The 17,089-nt window shown below is 44.4% G+C and overlaps 1 protein-coding gene across 2 annotated transcripts in view; it reads right to left on the minus strand.

Annotated features, from left to right (window-relative positions):
- Positions 1–17,089, minus strand: part of DAGLA (diacylglycerol lipase alpha) — a 147,342-nt gene that overhangs the window by 24,147 nt on the left and 106,106 nt on the right. For both annotated transcript variants that reach the window (XM_081938903.1, XM_081938904.1), the window contains exons 10-15: positions 16,561–16,685; positions 15,543–15,699; positions 14,749–14,832; positions 14,524–14,601; positions 4,444–4,524; positions 3,254–3,396 (exon numbers count right to left, since the gene is read on the minus strand). In XM_081938903.1, the coding sequence (XP_081795029.1) occupies positions 3,254–3,396; positions 4,444–4,524; positions 14,524–14,601; positions 14,749–14,832; positions 15,543–15,699; positions 16,561–16,685 (668 nt within the window). The remainder of the gene's footprint in view (positions 1–3,253; positions 3,397–4,443; positions 4,525–14,523; positions 14,602–14,748; positions 14,833–15,542; positions 15,700–16,560; positions 16,686–17,089) is intronic.

Here is a 17,089-nt window from a genome sequence, read left to right on the forward strand (position 1 = left end):
GCAGCAGATTGTGAGAGATGTTGGAAATGTTGGAGGTCGAGTTGGAAGGATTGGAGGCCAGCAGGACTGGAGCAGGAAGGACTGGAGGCCGGTAGGAGCGGCGTTGGGGCTTGGAATGGTGGCTTTGGGTGCCAAGAACATGCAGGATGCAGGCCTAGGCAGGACTTAAATGCCGAAGGCCTGGTAGGAGAAGGGCCGCGTTTCAGGAGGCTGCTTAGAGGCCGGGGGGGGGGGGGAAGTTTGCTGGGAACTGGCATGAGGCTTTAACATCAGGCTTGGCAGGGGAGTTTTTACCTCCTGCCAGCTGCCTCCATGACTGCACCATCTACCCCCCCTGCTGACTCTTGGACTAACAATTGCCCCTGTCTTCCATCTGTGCGCGCCCTGGAGGATTACCTCCCTATCTTCGTCTGATTGACCATCTGCCCCTTGCCCATTATCAAGCAATAATCCACCTATCCCTCACCACCCACCATTGACCACCCACCAGCCCCCACTTATTGACTGGCACCTGACCAGCTTACTACCATCACTACCCCCCCTCATCTAGGACTGGACAATTTTCTTCGCACCGGAACCCGGCTTTTTCAATTTTATTGGACTATGGCTTATTGGCCAGAACATCTGCAGCACAGAGCCTAGGCCCTGATGAATTTTTAATAACATGTACTCAAGGTTAGACCTAATCCTACTGCGGGAGTCCCCCCTCTCGCAGGTGTGGCCCTCCGCCCTCTCAAGGGCCCACCTTGATGACGGATTTATTAATCCCGAGAGGTGGAGGAAGCGGAGACTTAGGGGGTTTTTAATTAAATGTTTTTTAAATACTTTTAGGGGTTTAGGGGTTGGGGGGCGGGTGGGTCAGATCAGGAGCGATGACAGAGCCAGGTCACCAGGTGGGGTCACGAGCAGAAGGAGCGGAGAGGAGGAGGGGGGGGAGGATATCATTCCCATACGGGGCTCCTTGATTCCAACAGTCGTAGGGAGGGGCAGATACGAGGACAGATTAACAACTCGCAGTCGGTTAATATATAATAATAATAAATGCCCCTGGGTGGGGCGCGACTAGTAATCAATGCCAAATCCGGCGAAACAACTGGCCGCTGTGATACAATTGTATAATAATAATAATAATAATAATAATAATAATAATAATAATAATAATAATAGTAGTAGTAATGATAATGGATTCCTGGAGATACCATAGTCAAAGAAAAGAACTAGAAAAAATAATGAAATATCGCGACCTGGCCATTGAAACTCACGGCTATGGATGAAGCATGTAACAGTGACACCCATTGTCATCGGGGCACTTGGCACCATGTCCAAGAATTTTACAAGATACATCAACAAATTGCAGCTTCCTGCAATAACACCAGCAGAACTGCAAAAAACTGCGCTACTTGGAACATCTTATATTTTAAGAAGATACTTAGTTGATACCTAGGATGCTGGCAGCAACCCGTATCAACCATTAGCATCAGTCACTGGTATTTGTAATGCATTTTTGAATGTTCAGTTGGCTGAGTTTCATGTTTAATTAATAAAGTGAATAATAAATAAATAAATAAATAAATAAATAAACAAACAAACAAACAAATAAATAAATAAATCAATCAAGCAAGCAAGCAAGCAAGCAAGCTTTGGAAGCTTTGCCAAAAGTTTGGATTTGAATGCAGTAAAAATCACTGGAAACACCAAGTTGACAAAGTTCTTGAAAATGAACAGGTTAAGATCCAAACAGGCAGATATTTGGCCCACAACATGTGTGACATCACTCTTGTGGAAAAGAAAAAAGTCTGGTTCATTGATATTGCACTACCAGGTGATGCATGAATTGGAGAGAAACAGCCAGAAAAAAACCAAAATACTGTGATATGCGATTTGAAATTGAACAATTGTGGAGAAAGAAACTAATGGTTATACTAATAGTAATAAGAGCCCTTGGAGTAATACTCAAAGGGCTGCCTAGATACATGGAAATTTTGCACTTCTTAGACCTGAATATTCTGACTTTGCAAAAAACCACCTAACTCAAAACTACCCATATACTCAGATGATACTCTAACAGCATTTAGGTCCTTGGTTAGAATTTGAACTGTTTCATTTTTACCTGTCCCAGACTGTGAATCAAATTGAAGATTAAATCAATAATAATAACAACAACAATGCTCCAGGTTTGTATTATTGATAATGTATTTCCATATAGAGAGAAAAGCAATTTGTGGATAATTAACATTATAGATAAAATTTACTCCTAGGAATCCTAGTAGATCAACTGTTTGCCAGTACACAGAAATGTATACTAAGCTAGGAATACCTAACAGAAATCACAAGAGAGCTAATAGAAACTTATGAGGTTACAGGAAAATGGAAAGTCAATGTTGAAATACTTTACACATAGGATTTTAGTATGACAGAAGATTTGTAGAGGGAGAAAATATATTCAGGAACCAAATCCATTAAAAAAATTAACTACCAAAGGCATTAGACTGGCTGATAAATAGGAAAGTACTAAGACTTAGTTGAAACACCAGATGAACTATTTGGCTGTGCCTTGTCTATTTGTTCTGAGCCATGTTCCAGCAAAAAATTGTTCCTTTCATCTTAGGATTTGACCAGAGGTAGGTATGACATATTAGCTAGCTTATGATACAACTTCATGATGGACGAGAAAAATCAACTGTACTTGACAAGGCTGTGGCAAATAGAAATGGAAGATGGTGGATAAGATGAATGAACAGAATCAAAGAAAATTCTGCTAGAACAGGGGTGTCAAACTGGTGGCCCGTGGGCTGGATGTATCATGCGCAGGCCACTCCCACTCAGGCTCCACAAAGGCAAGAAACGTCGCAATACACCATGTGACATCATGTGATGCAATTGAATTTGACACCTGTGTGCTAGAATGACTTTGCAAGAGCAGGGGATGATCACCAGAGACAGGTTGCTGGGTCCTTGATGATATGATCTTACCTAATGAAGTAATTGACATGTAGCATAAAAATCCTCCTACTAACAGGGGAATTAAAAAAGTCAGTATCTATCCTTAAAACTGTAAATAAAACCTTGAAACTATTTTGCCAAAGTTTGATGAGATCTCAGAGGTACTGTTACTTCTTGTGATCTTGGTGCTATCCCTCTGCTGATGCATCCTAGGAACGCATTGCCTTTTTTGGACAGCTGCAGCTCATTGCTGGCTCATATGTTACAGCTCCATATTCTCTTATTTTCTAAATATACTGGAGACACCTACCTTAAAAGCCCACCTGGTGGAGAATAAGCAAAGCACTTTAGAGTTGGATACTGTGGACGTAGTAGAAAGGACAAAATGGCTGCTGTGCCCGCTCCTAAGGAATGGCCGACCACAATTAGCCCATAATGTTTTGTTCCTCTGCCCTACAAAACAAAAGCCTTTTAGATATTTGAAGGATTAAGGCATTTCCATCTATTTATGCAGTTATCTGCCATCTTTTTAAACAATTTCTCTCAAACCAGTGTAAAATGTATGTTTTAATTAGCATTTTTCTTAAAACACTATTTAATTATACCATTCTGATAGTAAACAAATTGCAATGTAACATCAAAGAATGAAAAAAGTAGGGAATAAAAGAAAAAAGTGGCATTCAGTTTTTTAAAATTAAATAGAAAACCAAATAAAATAAATATATAGCTTCCAAAAGCCAATGAGAAACTTCCAAACATTCACAAATAAGATCTCTTAATCTTTGCAAACATAAACCGTAGTCTTCTAGTAAACTTGCTACAATTGCTCATAGTTTTTTTTCTTTAAAATACATAAATAAATTGATTTCAAATCTTATGAAGTTTAATTAAATTTAAATAAATTTAATCATTACTCTGAATTAAAATGATTTTTTTCAATAACTATTACTCAGCTTTATAGGGGGGGAACTTGTTTTCAGATGATGTTTTTGAATTTTACTGGCAAATGTTTTCTAATAGCAAATGAAAAAGGACTGTTCAGGGTTGCACAAAAGCCATTTGCAGGCAATTGATCACTTTTCTCATTTTCTAAACAGCATAGTTAGCATGAATGAGAAATCATCTTGTTTGGGAGATGGATACTTGTGAAGGCTTCTTACTAACGTTTTAATAAGTGATTAATACATTTTACTTTATTTTTAGCATCTGTAATAAGGAACCTTTTCATCAAATTTTAGTAGTTTCAATTAATTAATTTGAAAAAGTGTGTTTGATGAATGAAATTAATGTCAGCAATATTTTAAAAATTATAAATGGTTTTTAAATGAATTTTTAATTTTTTAAAAAAATTCTTTCACGGAATTGTTTTTTAAAATAGTGGAAAATGCTGGATGTTTTTAAATTGTAGCAGTATTTCAAATATTTTGGACATGGTGTTCAATAGTTAATAGCAAAACATAGAGGTATGACTCTACTTTATCAACATAAACAAAAACTTACTAAATCACGTCCAAAAGCCTGAGACAACACCATCTCCTGCTCCAGTTTCTTTTTTATATACTCAGCAGATAGCACCATCCCCTAAAAAGAAACAACAAAGAAAACATAAAATGTGAGTTTTAACCAAGTTGAGCACTATGCACCAGCATTTTAAAAATTAGGTATTAATTCAAGTGACCGAGGCAATGTGACTCTTTCCTTCTTCAGTAAAATGGGAAATCCAATGTTGATAAGGGATCAAAGAGACATGTTACATTGAGCACTATTTCTAAAGCTTAGTAGCTTATACTAGTTTGATGAACTCAGATTTCTTGGACTTTCCTACAGTTTGAACCAATGGGAAAAGAACCTGGGAGAAACAGAGAGACTTTGATTAAATAGTTTCAGTTCCGATCCAAACCATAGCCTCTCATAATTTTGTCACTCATTGCCACCGTGTTCATGTTTTCTACATTTTAATTTACATTCTTTTTTAATTAGTCTACTTTTATGGTATAAAATTTGTTCAGTGCCCGATGCCCGCTGAAGCATAGTATGACAGATAATACATATGTGTTGAGATAAATGAAAAATAAGGTATCACGGGCAGAACTATAGCTAAAGCTTTTTCTATCAGTAAGCAGAGCAATTTAGAGACAAACTCCTATACCCAGATGAGAATGACCATTGGCTTACCTGAAGGGTCCTTTTCTGTATACCGCGGGAGAGTCCAAGCAATGGGTTAATTCAGTCTGCTTGCCCTTAGGACTGAGGAACTATTTTTCCTTTAGCCACACCTCCTCCTGGTGTGATCAATCCCCCAGAATTCTTAGAAGGAGTCAGTTCGTGCGGACGGAGCGAAGCGTCCAAGATGATGTACTGTTGACACGAAGAACCCGAATCCCGGCCTTGAGAGCCAGGGTGGGTTGGACTCTCCCGCGGTGTACAGAAAAGGACCCTTCAGGTAAGCCAATGGTCATTTTCCTGTACACCGCTTGGAGAGTCCAAGCAATGGGACATACCCAAGTTATTGTCCATCTGGGTGGGCAGAAGAAGGCTCCCGGGATTCGGTCTCTGACACAACCGCCTGGAGCACACGCCTGCCGAAGGACGCCTCAGCTGAGGCGAAAATGTCCAATTTATAGTGTCGCACAAAAGGAGAAGGAGAGGACCACGTAGCGGCCCTGCAGATGTCCAGGATTGAGGCCTGGGTGGCCCAGGCCGCCGAGGTAGCAGCACTTCGTGTGGAGTGTGCGGTGATGCCGCGCGGAACGGCTTTGGATTGGCTTTCATAGGCTGTCGCAATGCAGGCACGAAGCCACCTGCCAATCGTGGAGGAAGAGACCTTCTTCCCTAGGGAACCAGGCTGGAAGGAGAGGAAGAGAGCCTCTGACTTCCTGAACTCCGCAGTGCGAGCGATGTAAACCTTCAGGGCCCTCCTGACATCAAGATTGTGCCAGGAACGCTCTCTGGGATGCGACGGATGAGGACAGAAATTTGGCAACACAATGTCTTGCGCTCTATGGAACCATGAGTTTACTTTGGGGGTAAAGGTCGGGTCCAGCCTCAAAATGACCCTGTCAGGGTGGATGACGCACAAGTCCTGGCGAACAGACAGAGCCGCCAGCTCCGAAATCCGGCGGGCGGACGTGATGGCAATCAAGAAGGCCGTCTTCAGCGTCAGGAATCGAAGAGAAGTAGTGCGTAGAGGCTCGAATGGAGGGCCGGAGAGGGCCCGTAGGACCACGGACAGCTGCCAAGTGGGGTAGCGATGAACGGTGGGAGGGCGAAGGTTAGAGGCGCCCTTGAGGAAGAGTCTCACCTTCGGAATTTTGCTGAGAGGCAAAAGATGGTCGCCCGACCAGACGGTGGACAAGGCCGCCACTTGGCGTCGAAGGGTGTTCGGGGCCAGGCCCTTGTTGAGTCCCGCTTGAAGAAAGTCAAGGACTCTGGAAACAGGCGCGGTCGTAGGCTCGATGAGGAGCTCCTCACACCACTTTGCGAAGGCGGCCCAAGACGCATCATAAATTCTGGTGGTTGAAGGGCGTCTCGCCGCCTGAATGGTGTTCACTACCTCCTCTGACAGGCCTTCGCCCTTCAGTTGGTCCCCCTCAAGTGCCAGACGGCCAACTGGAGCCACTGGGGCTCTGGGTGAACCACGGCCCCCTGGCTGAGGGAGATCTGGTCCGGAGGGATGCGCCATGGAGGAGACACCGACAGGTGGACAAGGTCGGCGAACCACGACCTGCGGGGCCAGTGTGGGGCCACGAGGAGAACTTCCGCTCCCTCTGCGATGACTTTGGAAATGAATTGAGGAAGGAGAGGCAGGGGCGGGAAGGCATACAGTAGCTCGCGGGGCCACTTGCAATGCAGTGCATCTGTCCCCTCCGCCCCCGGGGTGAAGAACCGGGAGTAGAAGCGGTTGAGCTGCTTGTTGTTCCTGGACGCGAACAGGTCTACGGTCGGATTTCCGAATCTGTTGGACATCTGGTGGAACAGGCGAGGGTCCAGTTTCCACTCCGCAGGATCTATGGTTGTCCTGCTCAACCAGTCTGCCTGTGTGTTGTCCACTCCAGAGATGTGGTCGGAGTGGAGAGATTCCAGGTGGCGCTCCGCCCAGCGGCCCAGGGACTCCGCCTCTCTCATCAGTGCTCTGGATCTGGTGCCACCCTGGCGGTTGATGTGGGCCTTGGTGGCCACATTGTCCGTCATCAGAAGCACATGTTGACGATGGATGGACCGGCTGAAATGGCGCAGGGCCAGGCGAGCAGCTCTCAGTTCCAGTAGGTTGATGCTGTAACTGGTTTCCACTTGGGACCACTTGCCTGGACAACCAGGGAACCCATGTGGGCTCCCCAGCCAGAGAGGCTGGCGTCTGTGGTGATGATTAACCTCTCGGGCTCCTTGAATAGGTGGCCCTTGAGGATGGCCGGAGACACCCACCAGCAGAAAGACCTCTTCACTTCCGGCGGAACTCGAATCCGTCTGGGAGAGTTGCTCCTGGATGCCCTCTGGTGCGGCAGCAGCAGCCACTGAAGAGCCCTGGAATGCAGGCGGGCCCACGGCACGATGGAAATGCAGGAGATCATTTTTCCCAGCAGCTGCGACAGAAGGACCACTGAAGCCTGCCTCAAGCTCATCACCTTGTGGGTCATGGACCTTAGACCGTCCAACCTGTCTTGGGAGAGGAAAACCCTGCACAAGTTGGTATTTATCACCGCCCCCAGGTGTACAAGTCTGTTTGTTGGAGTGAGATGGCTCTTCTCTATGTTTAGAGTGAAGCCGTGATTTCTGAGGGATCTCATAGTGGTTTGGAGATCCCGCAGGGCCTGCTGCCTGGACGACGACTGGATAAGGATGTCGTCCAGGTAGCACTGGAGCCTTATGGGCCTGCGTCTTAGCTGGGCCGCCACTACCGCCAGAACTTTGGTAAACGTCCGAGGAGCGGACGAGAGGCCGAATGGGAGAGCTTTGTACTGGAAGTGGCGACCCGCATAATAAAAGCGCAGGAACTTCCTGTGCTGTGGACGGATGGGAATGTGGAGGTATGCCTCTTTGAGATCTATAGATGTGAGGAGATCTCCCTGTCGAATCCCCGCCAGGATGGTCTGCAGTGACTGCATCTTGAACCTCCGGTAGGCGATGTGCCTGTTGAGGTTTTTGAGGTCCAAGATGGCTCTCCACCCCCCCGAGTTCTTTGGCACCAGGAAGAGGATGGAGTAAAACCCCCTCCCCTCTTCGCCCTGGGGAACGGGTTCCACGGCCCTGATGTCTAGGAGATGTCTGACTTCCTGGTCCATACGCTCCCTCTTTTGAGGGCAGGATGGGACGGGGCACCGGATGAAGGTCTGGGGGGGGAGGGACAGGAACTCCAGGGAGAGGCCTTCCCTGACTATCTGCAGAACCCAAGCATCCTCGGTTGTCTGGGCCCAATGGGAGGCAAACAGCTGGAGCCGACCCCCGATGGGCGCCGAGCTCGGGCAGTCACTTTGACTTACGGAACAGCCTGTTGGAGGCCCCACCGCGGTTATACTTGCGGAAGCCGAACTGCTGCCTGCCTCTGTCCCGAAAGGGCGCCCTGTCCTGGGACCTGTCGCCCTGCTGACCGAAGGACCTATTGGAGGGAGAGAAGGAAGAGGCAGAGGTGGAAGGCTCGGAGGCACGAAAGGACTGCCTCCTGGAATAGGGAGTGGTCTTACGTTCCTGCTTCTTGTTTAGAGAAGGGAGGATCTTCCTCTTGTCCTTGGACTCGATGAGGAGAGGATCCAGGGACTCGCCAAATAATTTGGACCCCTTGAAGGGGGCGGAAGCCAGCTTCCACTTGTTTTTCTGGTCTGCTTGCCAATGGCGGAGCCAGATCAACCGGCAAGAAGTGATATTAGAGCCGAGTGCCCTGGAGGCGAATTTAGTGGCGTTAAGGGAAGCGTCAGCGGCGTATTGGGAAGCCGCGATTATTTTAGACACGTCCTGGTGGAGGCGGACGTCTCCCGCCGGGAGCATGGTTAGGAACTCGCGTAGCCAGATCACAGACGCCCTATTGAAAAAGGAGGCGGATGAAGAGGCCCTAATGGCCCAGGCAGCCGCCAGGTGGGTCTTGTGGCACGCCTTTTCCGCCTTCTTGTCCTCCGCCTTAAGGCCTTCCAGAAGGTCGGCCGGTAGGGAGGAGTTAGAAGTGAGTGCAGCGATGGGCGGGTCGACAGTGGGAAGGGCCAGAAGGTCCTCCAGCACTGGCTCCATAGTATAAAGCTTCCTATCTACCCCACTGGGAGAGGACTGCGTGGCTGGTTGAGCCCACTGGCGCTGGATTAGGTCGAGAAACAGCCCCGGGACTGGAACCAGCTCCTGTTGGGGTGCTGGGACATCAAACATGACCGCATTGGGATTAGCCGGAGTGGCATCCGCCGCCGGCGCGGCCGGTTTGGGCTTGATCCCCACCCTGGTGGCAGCCTTGACCTTGTGGAGGACAGATTTGAAAAGGCTGGGCTTAAACAGACCCGCAAAGGCGGGCGCTTCAGGGGGGAGGTCCTCGTCGTCCGAGAGACCCAGCACCTCCGGGTCAGGGTCCTCAATGGCAGAGGCCTCGCTGACCACCGAGGATTCCAGGGAAGGATGGCAAGCACGCTTGCTTGGAGGGGGAGCTGCTTGATCGGGTTTGGGACCCCTTGGGGCCACTGCAGTGGGATTTTTAAATTTCATGGCCTCCGTGATGCCTTTGGCAATGGCACGGGCCATCAGTTCCTGCATGCGGGGAGATAATTCCTCTGAGTCAGAATCAGGATCCAAACCCTCCTCTAGGGGGGGTGAAGCCTCACCCTGCATATCATCTATGCTAGCATCCCCAGGGGGAGGGGCCTGCTCACAGGCCCAAGAGGGTGCCGGGGAAGCCGGCTCTGCAAATGACCTATTTGGGGATAGGTCCTGGGACTCCACCTCCTCGGCAAGGACCATTTGGAGATCTTCCCGGGAGGGAGGGATTCCTGAGTGGGACTGCTCCCTGTCTGCCTGGCGTCTGGCCTTCTCAAACTGCTTGTCAAGGGCCCGCTGGCGCCTTTCAGCATCCTTGGCCTCAGCCACGGAAGGGGTTCTGGAACGCTGTTTCCCAGAACTACCCCCACCACTCTTGCCCGCACCCCCACACCCCGATGAGGAGGAACCCTTGCTAGGGGCCTGAGAGAGGCTCGGCCTAGTATCTTGGGAATCGGGGGGACTAGGCAGGTCCATAGTCAATGACCACACAAGATGGAGCAAGGCTATGACAAGGCAGAAGTTAGAGAGAGAGACTGGTTGCTGCAAGGGGAACAAAACAAAAAGATTTGTCAAAATTGCTATATGCACAGTAATTGAGTCAATACGTATGAAATATCCCATGCTTAATACCAGTCAGAGGCCCAGGGGTAGGATTGGGGCCTGCACCGAGGCGCAAGGCTCCGCAGGAGAAGCAGGGAGGAGAATGACTAGAAAAATGCTTTGGCCTGCGCTTACTTAGGCCTCCTCCCTGAGCCGGTATAATGACCGTTGGTATGGCCCAGGAACCAGCACTGCTCGCAAAAATAGGCAAAAGGATGGAGGTGGTGATCCCAGCCTGAGAAACCCTTGCTAGGCCCTGCCACCTCCAGCAGTCTCCTGATAACGAGGCTGATGCAAAATGGCGGCCATGGCTGGGCGCGCTTTTTTCGCGCCTAAAATGGCCGCCGCAACAGCGTGGGGTAAGGGAGAGCGAGGAGCGAACGCGCCTCGAATGGCGACGATCGCTCACTCCTCCCTGCGGCAGAGGTCCTCTAGCAGGCCGGGGAACGAAAAAAACTTCGTCTAAAATAACAAACGAGGGGCCTGGGAACGTAGGAACTTCGCCGCTGCAGCCGCGCCATTTTAAACGACAAGCGGCAGGCCTCCGAAGCCGTCCCATAAGGATCGGCTGAGGGGCACCCCCCACCACCTTCCAGCTTACCTCCTGGCCTTCAAATGTAAATTCTGCTGGAGAAAAACGCAGCAATGAGGAGAAAAACGTCTCACGAAGTTGGGGAAATGTTAGGAAAGAGAAATAAAACGCGAATAGAGAGTCCAAGCCAAAAAAGGATTAATTCAGCTCAGAGCTCTAGCTAATTACGTCCAAACGGGCTGACTGAGAAAGAATTCTGGGGGGTTGATCACACCAGGAGGAGGTGTGGCTAAAGGAAAAATAGTTCCTCAGTCCTAAGGGCAAGCAGACTGAATTAACCCATTGCTTGGACTCTCCAAGCGGTGTACAGGAAAAGCACTCTGCCTCTTCCTAACCCTCTCTGACACCTATCTATATGGCACAATGTTGCACTGCAATACTTATTACAGTGTATTAAAGTATGCTTGTATAGAATGTTACTGAGACTGTCAGGGACTCCAGAGAGTTTACAACAATGTAGAACAGTGGTGTCAAACTGGATTTCTTTGTGGGCCAGATCAGCATTATTCTCCATTGCAGCCCATCTGGGGGGGAGCGCCTCGTGCAGCACCCTGCCAGCCAAAACAGAGGGGTGCCCCATTTTGGCCAGCAGGATGTCACAGAAGGCCAACCAGTTCGAAAACAGGGAGTGAGGGGGAGGCTGCACAGCCCCCGCCCCATTATGGCTACCAGAGGCATTGTGGGCTGGTCCTTTGCTATTTCCAGGTCAGTCCCATGGACCAGATTTAAGTATCCTGCAGGCCGCATCTGGTCTGTTGGCCTTGAGTTTGACACCCCTGATTTAGAACAATTAAAAATCTACAGTTGTGTATGAACAAAATATTCACAGTAAGAATTGCAGTACTTTAAGATACTCCAACACAATTCTGGTAATGTTGCAGGCTAAATTAAAATATAGCTATTTTCAGTAAACCATCTGAATAATCAGAAAAAAATCCTAATCCCAATAATCGTTCCAATTATATCTGTGTTCCACCATTATCTGGGGCCAGTTCAACTAATGAGAAGCCGTTCCATAGGTCTAAGATGCTGGTAAAAAAAACAGCAACACCAGCATTGGCCTAGGATGAAAGTGAACCCAGCAAATGTACAATCAGTGAGATGCAGAAGTGTGATGGGATATGATTTTGTTGTAAGGTCTGTTGGTTAATTTATTTTGTTTATATGGAGTATTATTGTAAGCCAGTTAGAATTATTATGCATAAAATGGGCATCTACATTTGCTAGATAAAAAGCCTCAATGTTTTCACTTCATGAAAGTGGGACACAATACATCTCTTGGCACGAATATATTGGTTCAATAGATTATGGCTGGTAAGGCAGTCCTTCACAATGTTAAGCCATTAAAGGCTTTGTCAATTTAAATCAGCGCTATTGATTGTACCCAGAAATCTGTTAACAAGTAAAACAGATCTTGAAGATGTGTACAGCATGTAGAGACCAATACTTGGACCATTGCATTCATGACCTGTTGAAGTTTCTGTGTGCTAATCAAAATTGTCTCACCCCTATGGGACAGGCCCACCCCACCCGTGCCGATAGAGGAGGCATTCTGCAGATCTCGTCAGTCAAGGAATTCTGATTGGCAGGGTCCAGGCGAAGAGTCTTCTCTCTTGTGGCCCCAGTCCTTTGGAACATCTTGTCCCCTGAGATTGGCTCTGTGGTTAATTTGGTTGGCTTGGTGGTGGTTGGATCAGCTAATAGCAGCTCCTATCTTCCTCATGCTCCTTTCCTTCCCATATTTTAGTTATAATCTGTATTTCATTGTGATTTTATACAGTGGTGTATATATATTTATGGTTTCATTTTGATGTTGTATTGCTGCCCAGATTTGCCTTGCAGAGATGGGAAGCAAACACCTTTAATAAATGAATAAATAAAATATATTGAGTTATTTATTCTCAGTGTAATTTAGGAATATTAGGAATAGTATTTAAAACTGGGAAGTTAGGTAGTTGACTTGGAAGCTGCCTGTTAATAATGGCAAGAATAAGAAAGAAAGAATGGCTATACTCTGAAATATGAATTGACAGCTGTTATAATTCAGATGGTGAATGTTACTTTTTGCATCTATAAAATGGTAACTCATTAAAAAAAATATAAATCCATTCTGTATCTTTCAAAAGGATTTATGTGGTGATAGCAAGGCCTTCCACAGAATAAGGAGAAGGGTTGGAGATAGCTATAGCAGAATACACTTAGCAGATGGAATCAATTATCAAGACATAGGAATGCACTGGCTGGCATAAGAATGTCAAATTCCAAAGATGGAAAAAGTAATTTAAGATTTGTGCGAGTGCATTCAGCAGATGTCACTTGAAATGGTGCTTTGTAATTGCTTATACATAATCCTTTCAGATTTACTGACTATGGAGCAGAGGTCAGCAGATCTGCAAAAATATGTATTATTTTTTAAAAGAACCTGGTTATGGGTACTGGTAACCTACTGGCATCTGCAGATTCCTGGATTTAAAAAAAAAATCCGAATGATGTTAAAATATTTGAACTTAATGAAACTCAAAGCCCTTCTACTCAAAATCCATTTTTGGAATCCCTCCCCTTGCTTTCAGCACTGTCATTCAAGATGGGAAAAAACTTTATTGGGAATAAAAAGTTCTTGCTGAGCCATCACAAATCATCCAGAAAAAGAAAGCAGTTCCTACTTACACTTGTACCGTCAAACATTTTATCATTTGTAAACTAGTTGTACATGTGTTTGCTTTTCTTACCTCAAGCTTTTATAATTTTTGACTTAGTTTTTCTTACTCTTTTAATGCAATAAGGCTTTCTCCAAAAGCAAACAAAGCAATGGATAGGTAGATTGGCATGCAGGTGCATTTTCAGATGATGTACAGTAGCATATTTGGCATCTCGGTGTCATAAATGCTTTTACAGCAATAGCAATAAGACTTATATACCACTTTACAGTGCTTTACAGCCCTCTCTAAGCGGTTTACAGTAAGCATATTGCCTCAATCTGGGTCCTCATTTTACCAACCTCGGAAGGATGGAAGGATGAGTCAACCTTGAGCCTGATGAGATTTGAACTGCCAAATAGCTGCCAGCTATTTGCCAAACTGCCAGCAGGCAGCAGAAGTAACCTGCAGTATTGCATTGTAACCACTGCGCCACCATGGCTCTAAATTCTGTTCTTACCATATTTGTTAAATATATAGACTCACTAAATTCAACTTTTATAATGTATTTCAAAATACAGTATATTCAAACAAAACAAATGAAACATTGATTGGCATTATATCCTACATGTTTATTTTCCATAATCCAAGGTAATAAAGATATTTCTAATTATAAATATATAATAAAATATCAATATATAAAATATTCTACACTCCTTGAAACTTTAAAATTGTCTTCTGTCACAGAATTGCATTTCATATTCCATCAGCTTTGTGGGATTATCACCAGGTTTTGTTTCTTTAACTGCCAGTTGTTTTGGGGGAGGACACCAATTTGAATGAAAGTAACTTTCAACAGCTTTTTATACCTTTTTCAGTACCAACAGATTGCATGCTGTGGCTTTCATGCAAGGATTAAAAATAATCTTAAATTACATATTCCAAGATAAATTTTAAAGGAATTATTTGAAAGTATAGTGTATACTGTATATTAACCAATTAAAATCAAAAGCATTCTATAAATACCTTGTGTCCAAGCCATGTTCCGTGATGACCCTCCACAGGGAGGCGCTCAGCATCTCCAGTCAAGTCAGTCAAAGCATCCTTTGGGGTGAAGAAAAAAGACTCCATGATATATGAGGCTTAGACATTGTTACAAATCTTATTAATACATTTGCACATTAGCAGATTTCTAGGTTCAGAGCATGAAACGATCACACAGTGACTGAAGTAAACAGGAAAAAAAAATACCTTTGGTGATAAAGTTCCTCGAATGCTAATGACTACTTTCTTCTTTTCATGGTCTACAGCCACGTAGAAGGGGGTTTCATAAACCTAAAAGTAATGAAGTATACTGCAATAGTTAGTGTTTGTAGTGCTGCCTTTAAGTTAGTGCTGACTCCTTGGACAACTTCCTGCAGCTTTCTTGGCAAGGTTTGGAAGTGATTTGCCATTGCCTTCTTTCTCGCCCAAGATTATCTAGCATATCTTTGTTCCTAAAATGGAAATAGAACTCATAGTCTCCCAGTTTCTAGCCCATTGCCTTAAGGACTACACCAAACTTGTTCTTTCTATTTAGTCTTACCTAAATGCCAAGCATTTTCTTTCCTAATCAACTCCTCGTAGAGAAGCAATATTTTTGAGCTAATTCTATCAGGAATGTATAATTTCACATCTGATAAGTGAATTCTGATGTTTCAGCTACATTATTTTGCCACATGTAGAAAAGTCTCTTTATTGTCAAACACATATTCTTATAATGATGATATCTATTGGGGATGACATAGGAGGGAATGTAGAATGGAAAGAAACGATGGTGGGGTTGGGCCAAAGCCATGGGACTACTTAAGATTTTTTGATACCCCGTTTTCACTTTTTGGCACCTGTTTTTTCTCTCCAAAACAATAAACACAGATAAGCAATCAACAATGCTTATCAGATCTGCAAAATGATCTCTTACCTAAAGGGGTTTCCTATTCAGCACATTTCTCCAAAACACTTTAGCAATCTTCTCCAGCACAAGTTATTTTTCATACAGCCCTTACCGCATCATGACATGAAGTGTACACAATGTCCACAGAAGTCATGTTTTCATCAAGGAAATGGCGTCGAATTGCAATAGCATTGCAGCCACAGCAATTATCTTCCTCAATGGTGACACCAGGTGCATAACGGGGCCGAGTAGTGGAGAGGCAACAGCAACTTTAAAAGAAAGCATAATTATTATAATATGGAAAAAAAAATCCACAATACTTCTTTTTAGACAAAATTCCACCTTAGCGTTTCGTAAGAAAATTCTAAAACTATTAGACTGCAATTGTCCAAAATTGTCATCCTTTTCTCATTATCCCGGAAGTCAGCTTTAATGGCAAATTCTTCTAATCCTTTCAACACTTCTAGCTTGAACACTTGAATAAATAAATGCTCATCTCAGATATTAGTAAGTTAAAGGTCAAGATTCCCCATATGTGTATATATTAAAAAAGAATGAGACAAAAGGATTTCTATTGAAGATAGCAAAACAAATCTTTAAGTTAATAGCTTATAATGGCCTTTTAGGGATTTTATGTAGAGATTTTATACTATGTTATGAATATTTATTAACTTAATTTATAGCCCTTTGTGCTCAGATATGTACTTAAGATCCAAAGTACAATTAGAAATGAAATATGATTTATATTAATTTCTAAACAATTGCCAGTAGTTAATACATAATTGACCATTGAATCATGTGATGATGGTTACTAATTTGAATGACTTTATCAGATATATTCATGCAGGATGGGCTATTAAGGGCATATAACTTCAAAACCTAATATTAGGGTTAGCATAGGAACAATATCCTGCCAAATAGATCAGTGGTGGGAGAAGGATGTATTCATGTTCCCTGTTTGTGAGCTCATCAGGAATATTTGTGGCCAGAAAGAGAATATGAATGAATGAATATATTAGTACACACACACACCTCAACAAAGGAGGAATGGATGAGGAGACAGAGGAAGAAAAAAAATAAATGAGATAATAAAGTAAAAGACATTTAAAACAATCTTGATCAATACTTACGAGCAGGATCTGGCCAAGCGACAGAGTCCACAGGCAGGCTTCCTCATCAAATACATGGGCCAGCCATAAGCAGCCAAAGCAAAGAGCATATAATAGCATACTTCTTTATATCGCAGCATCTCTTGCTGAAGGAAATAAAACAAATATTATGGCATGATGCCATAATTAGAAACAACTTCCTCTCACTTAGTTATCAAGAAATTATAATTTTTGATTAGATTTTCATCATCTGTTTGATCTTTCAATTAAGCTCCAAATAGCCACCTCCAGGCACTGTTTGAATGAAGAAGCCTGAGATTAGCACTCTCTAGGATAGGTGCTGAGTGGGTAAGAAAATTTGACTTCCATTTTTAAACCAGCTGGAGAACCTTATTATTGTACATCCTAGCTAAGAAAACTGATTTGTAACATGTGGTTTACTAACAAGCCAAGATCCTAACCCTTAAATTTGATTCTGACTTGTTTGAACAACTAAACAAAGTTCATGTATTTTGATAGAATGAAGCCCTCTGATTAGTTAAAAGTGGAA

The sequence above is a fragment of the Natrix helvetica genome, assembly GCF_964273705.1.
Source record: "Natrix helvetica genome assembly, chromosome: 1".
NCBI classification, from domain to species: domain Eukaryota; kingdom Metazoa; phylum Chordata; class Lepidosauria; order Squamata; family Natricidae; genus Natrix; species Natrix helvetica.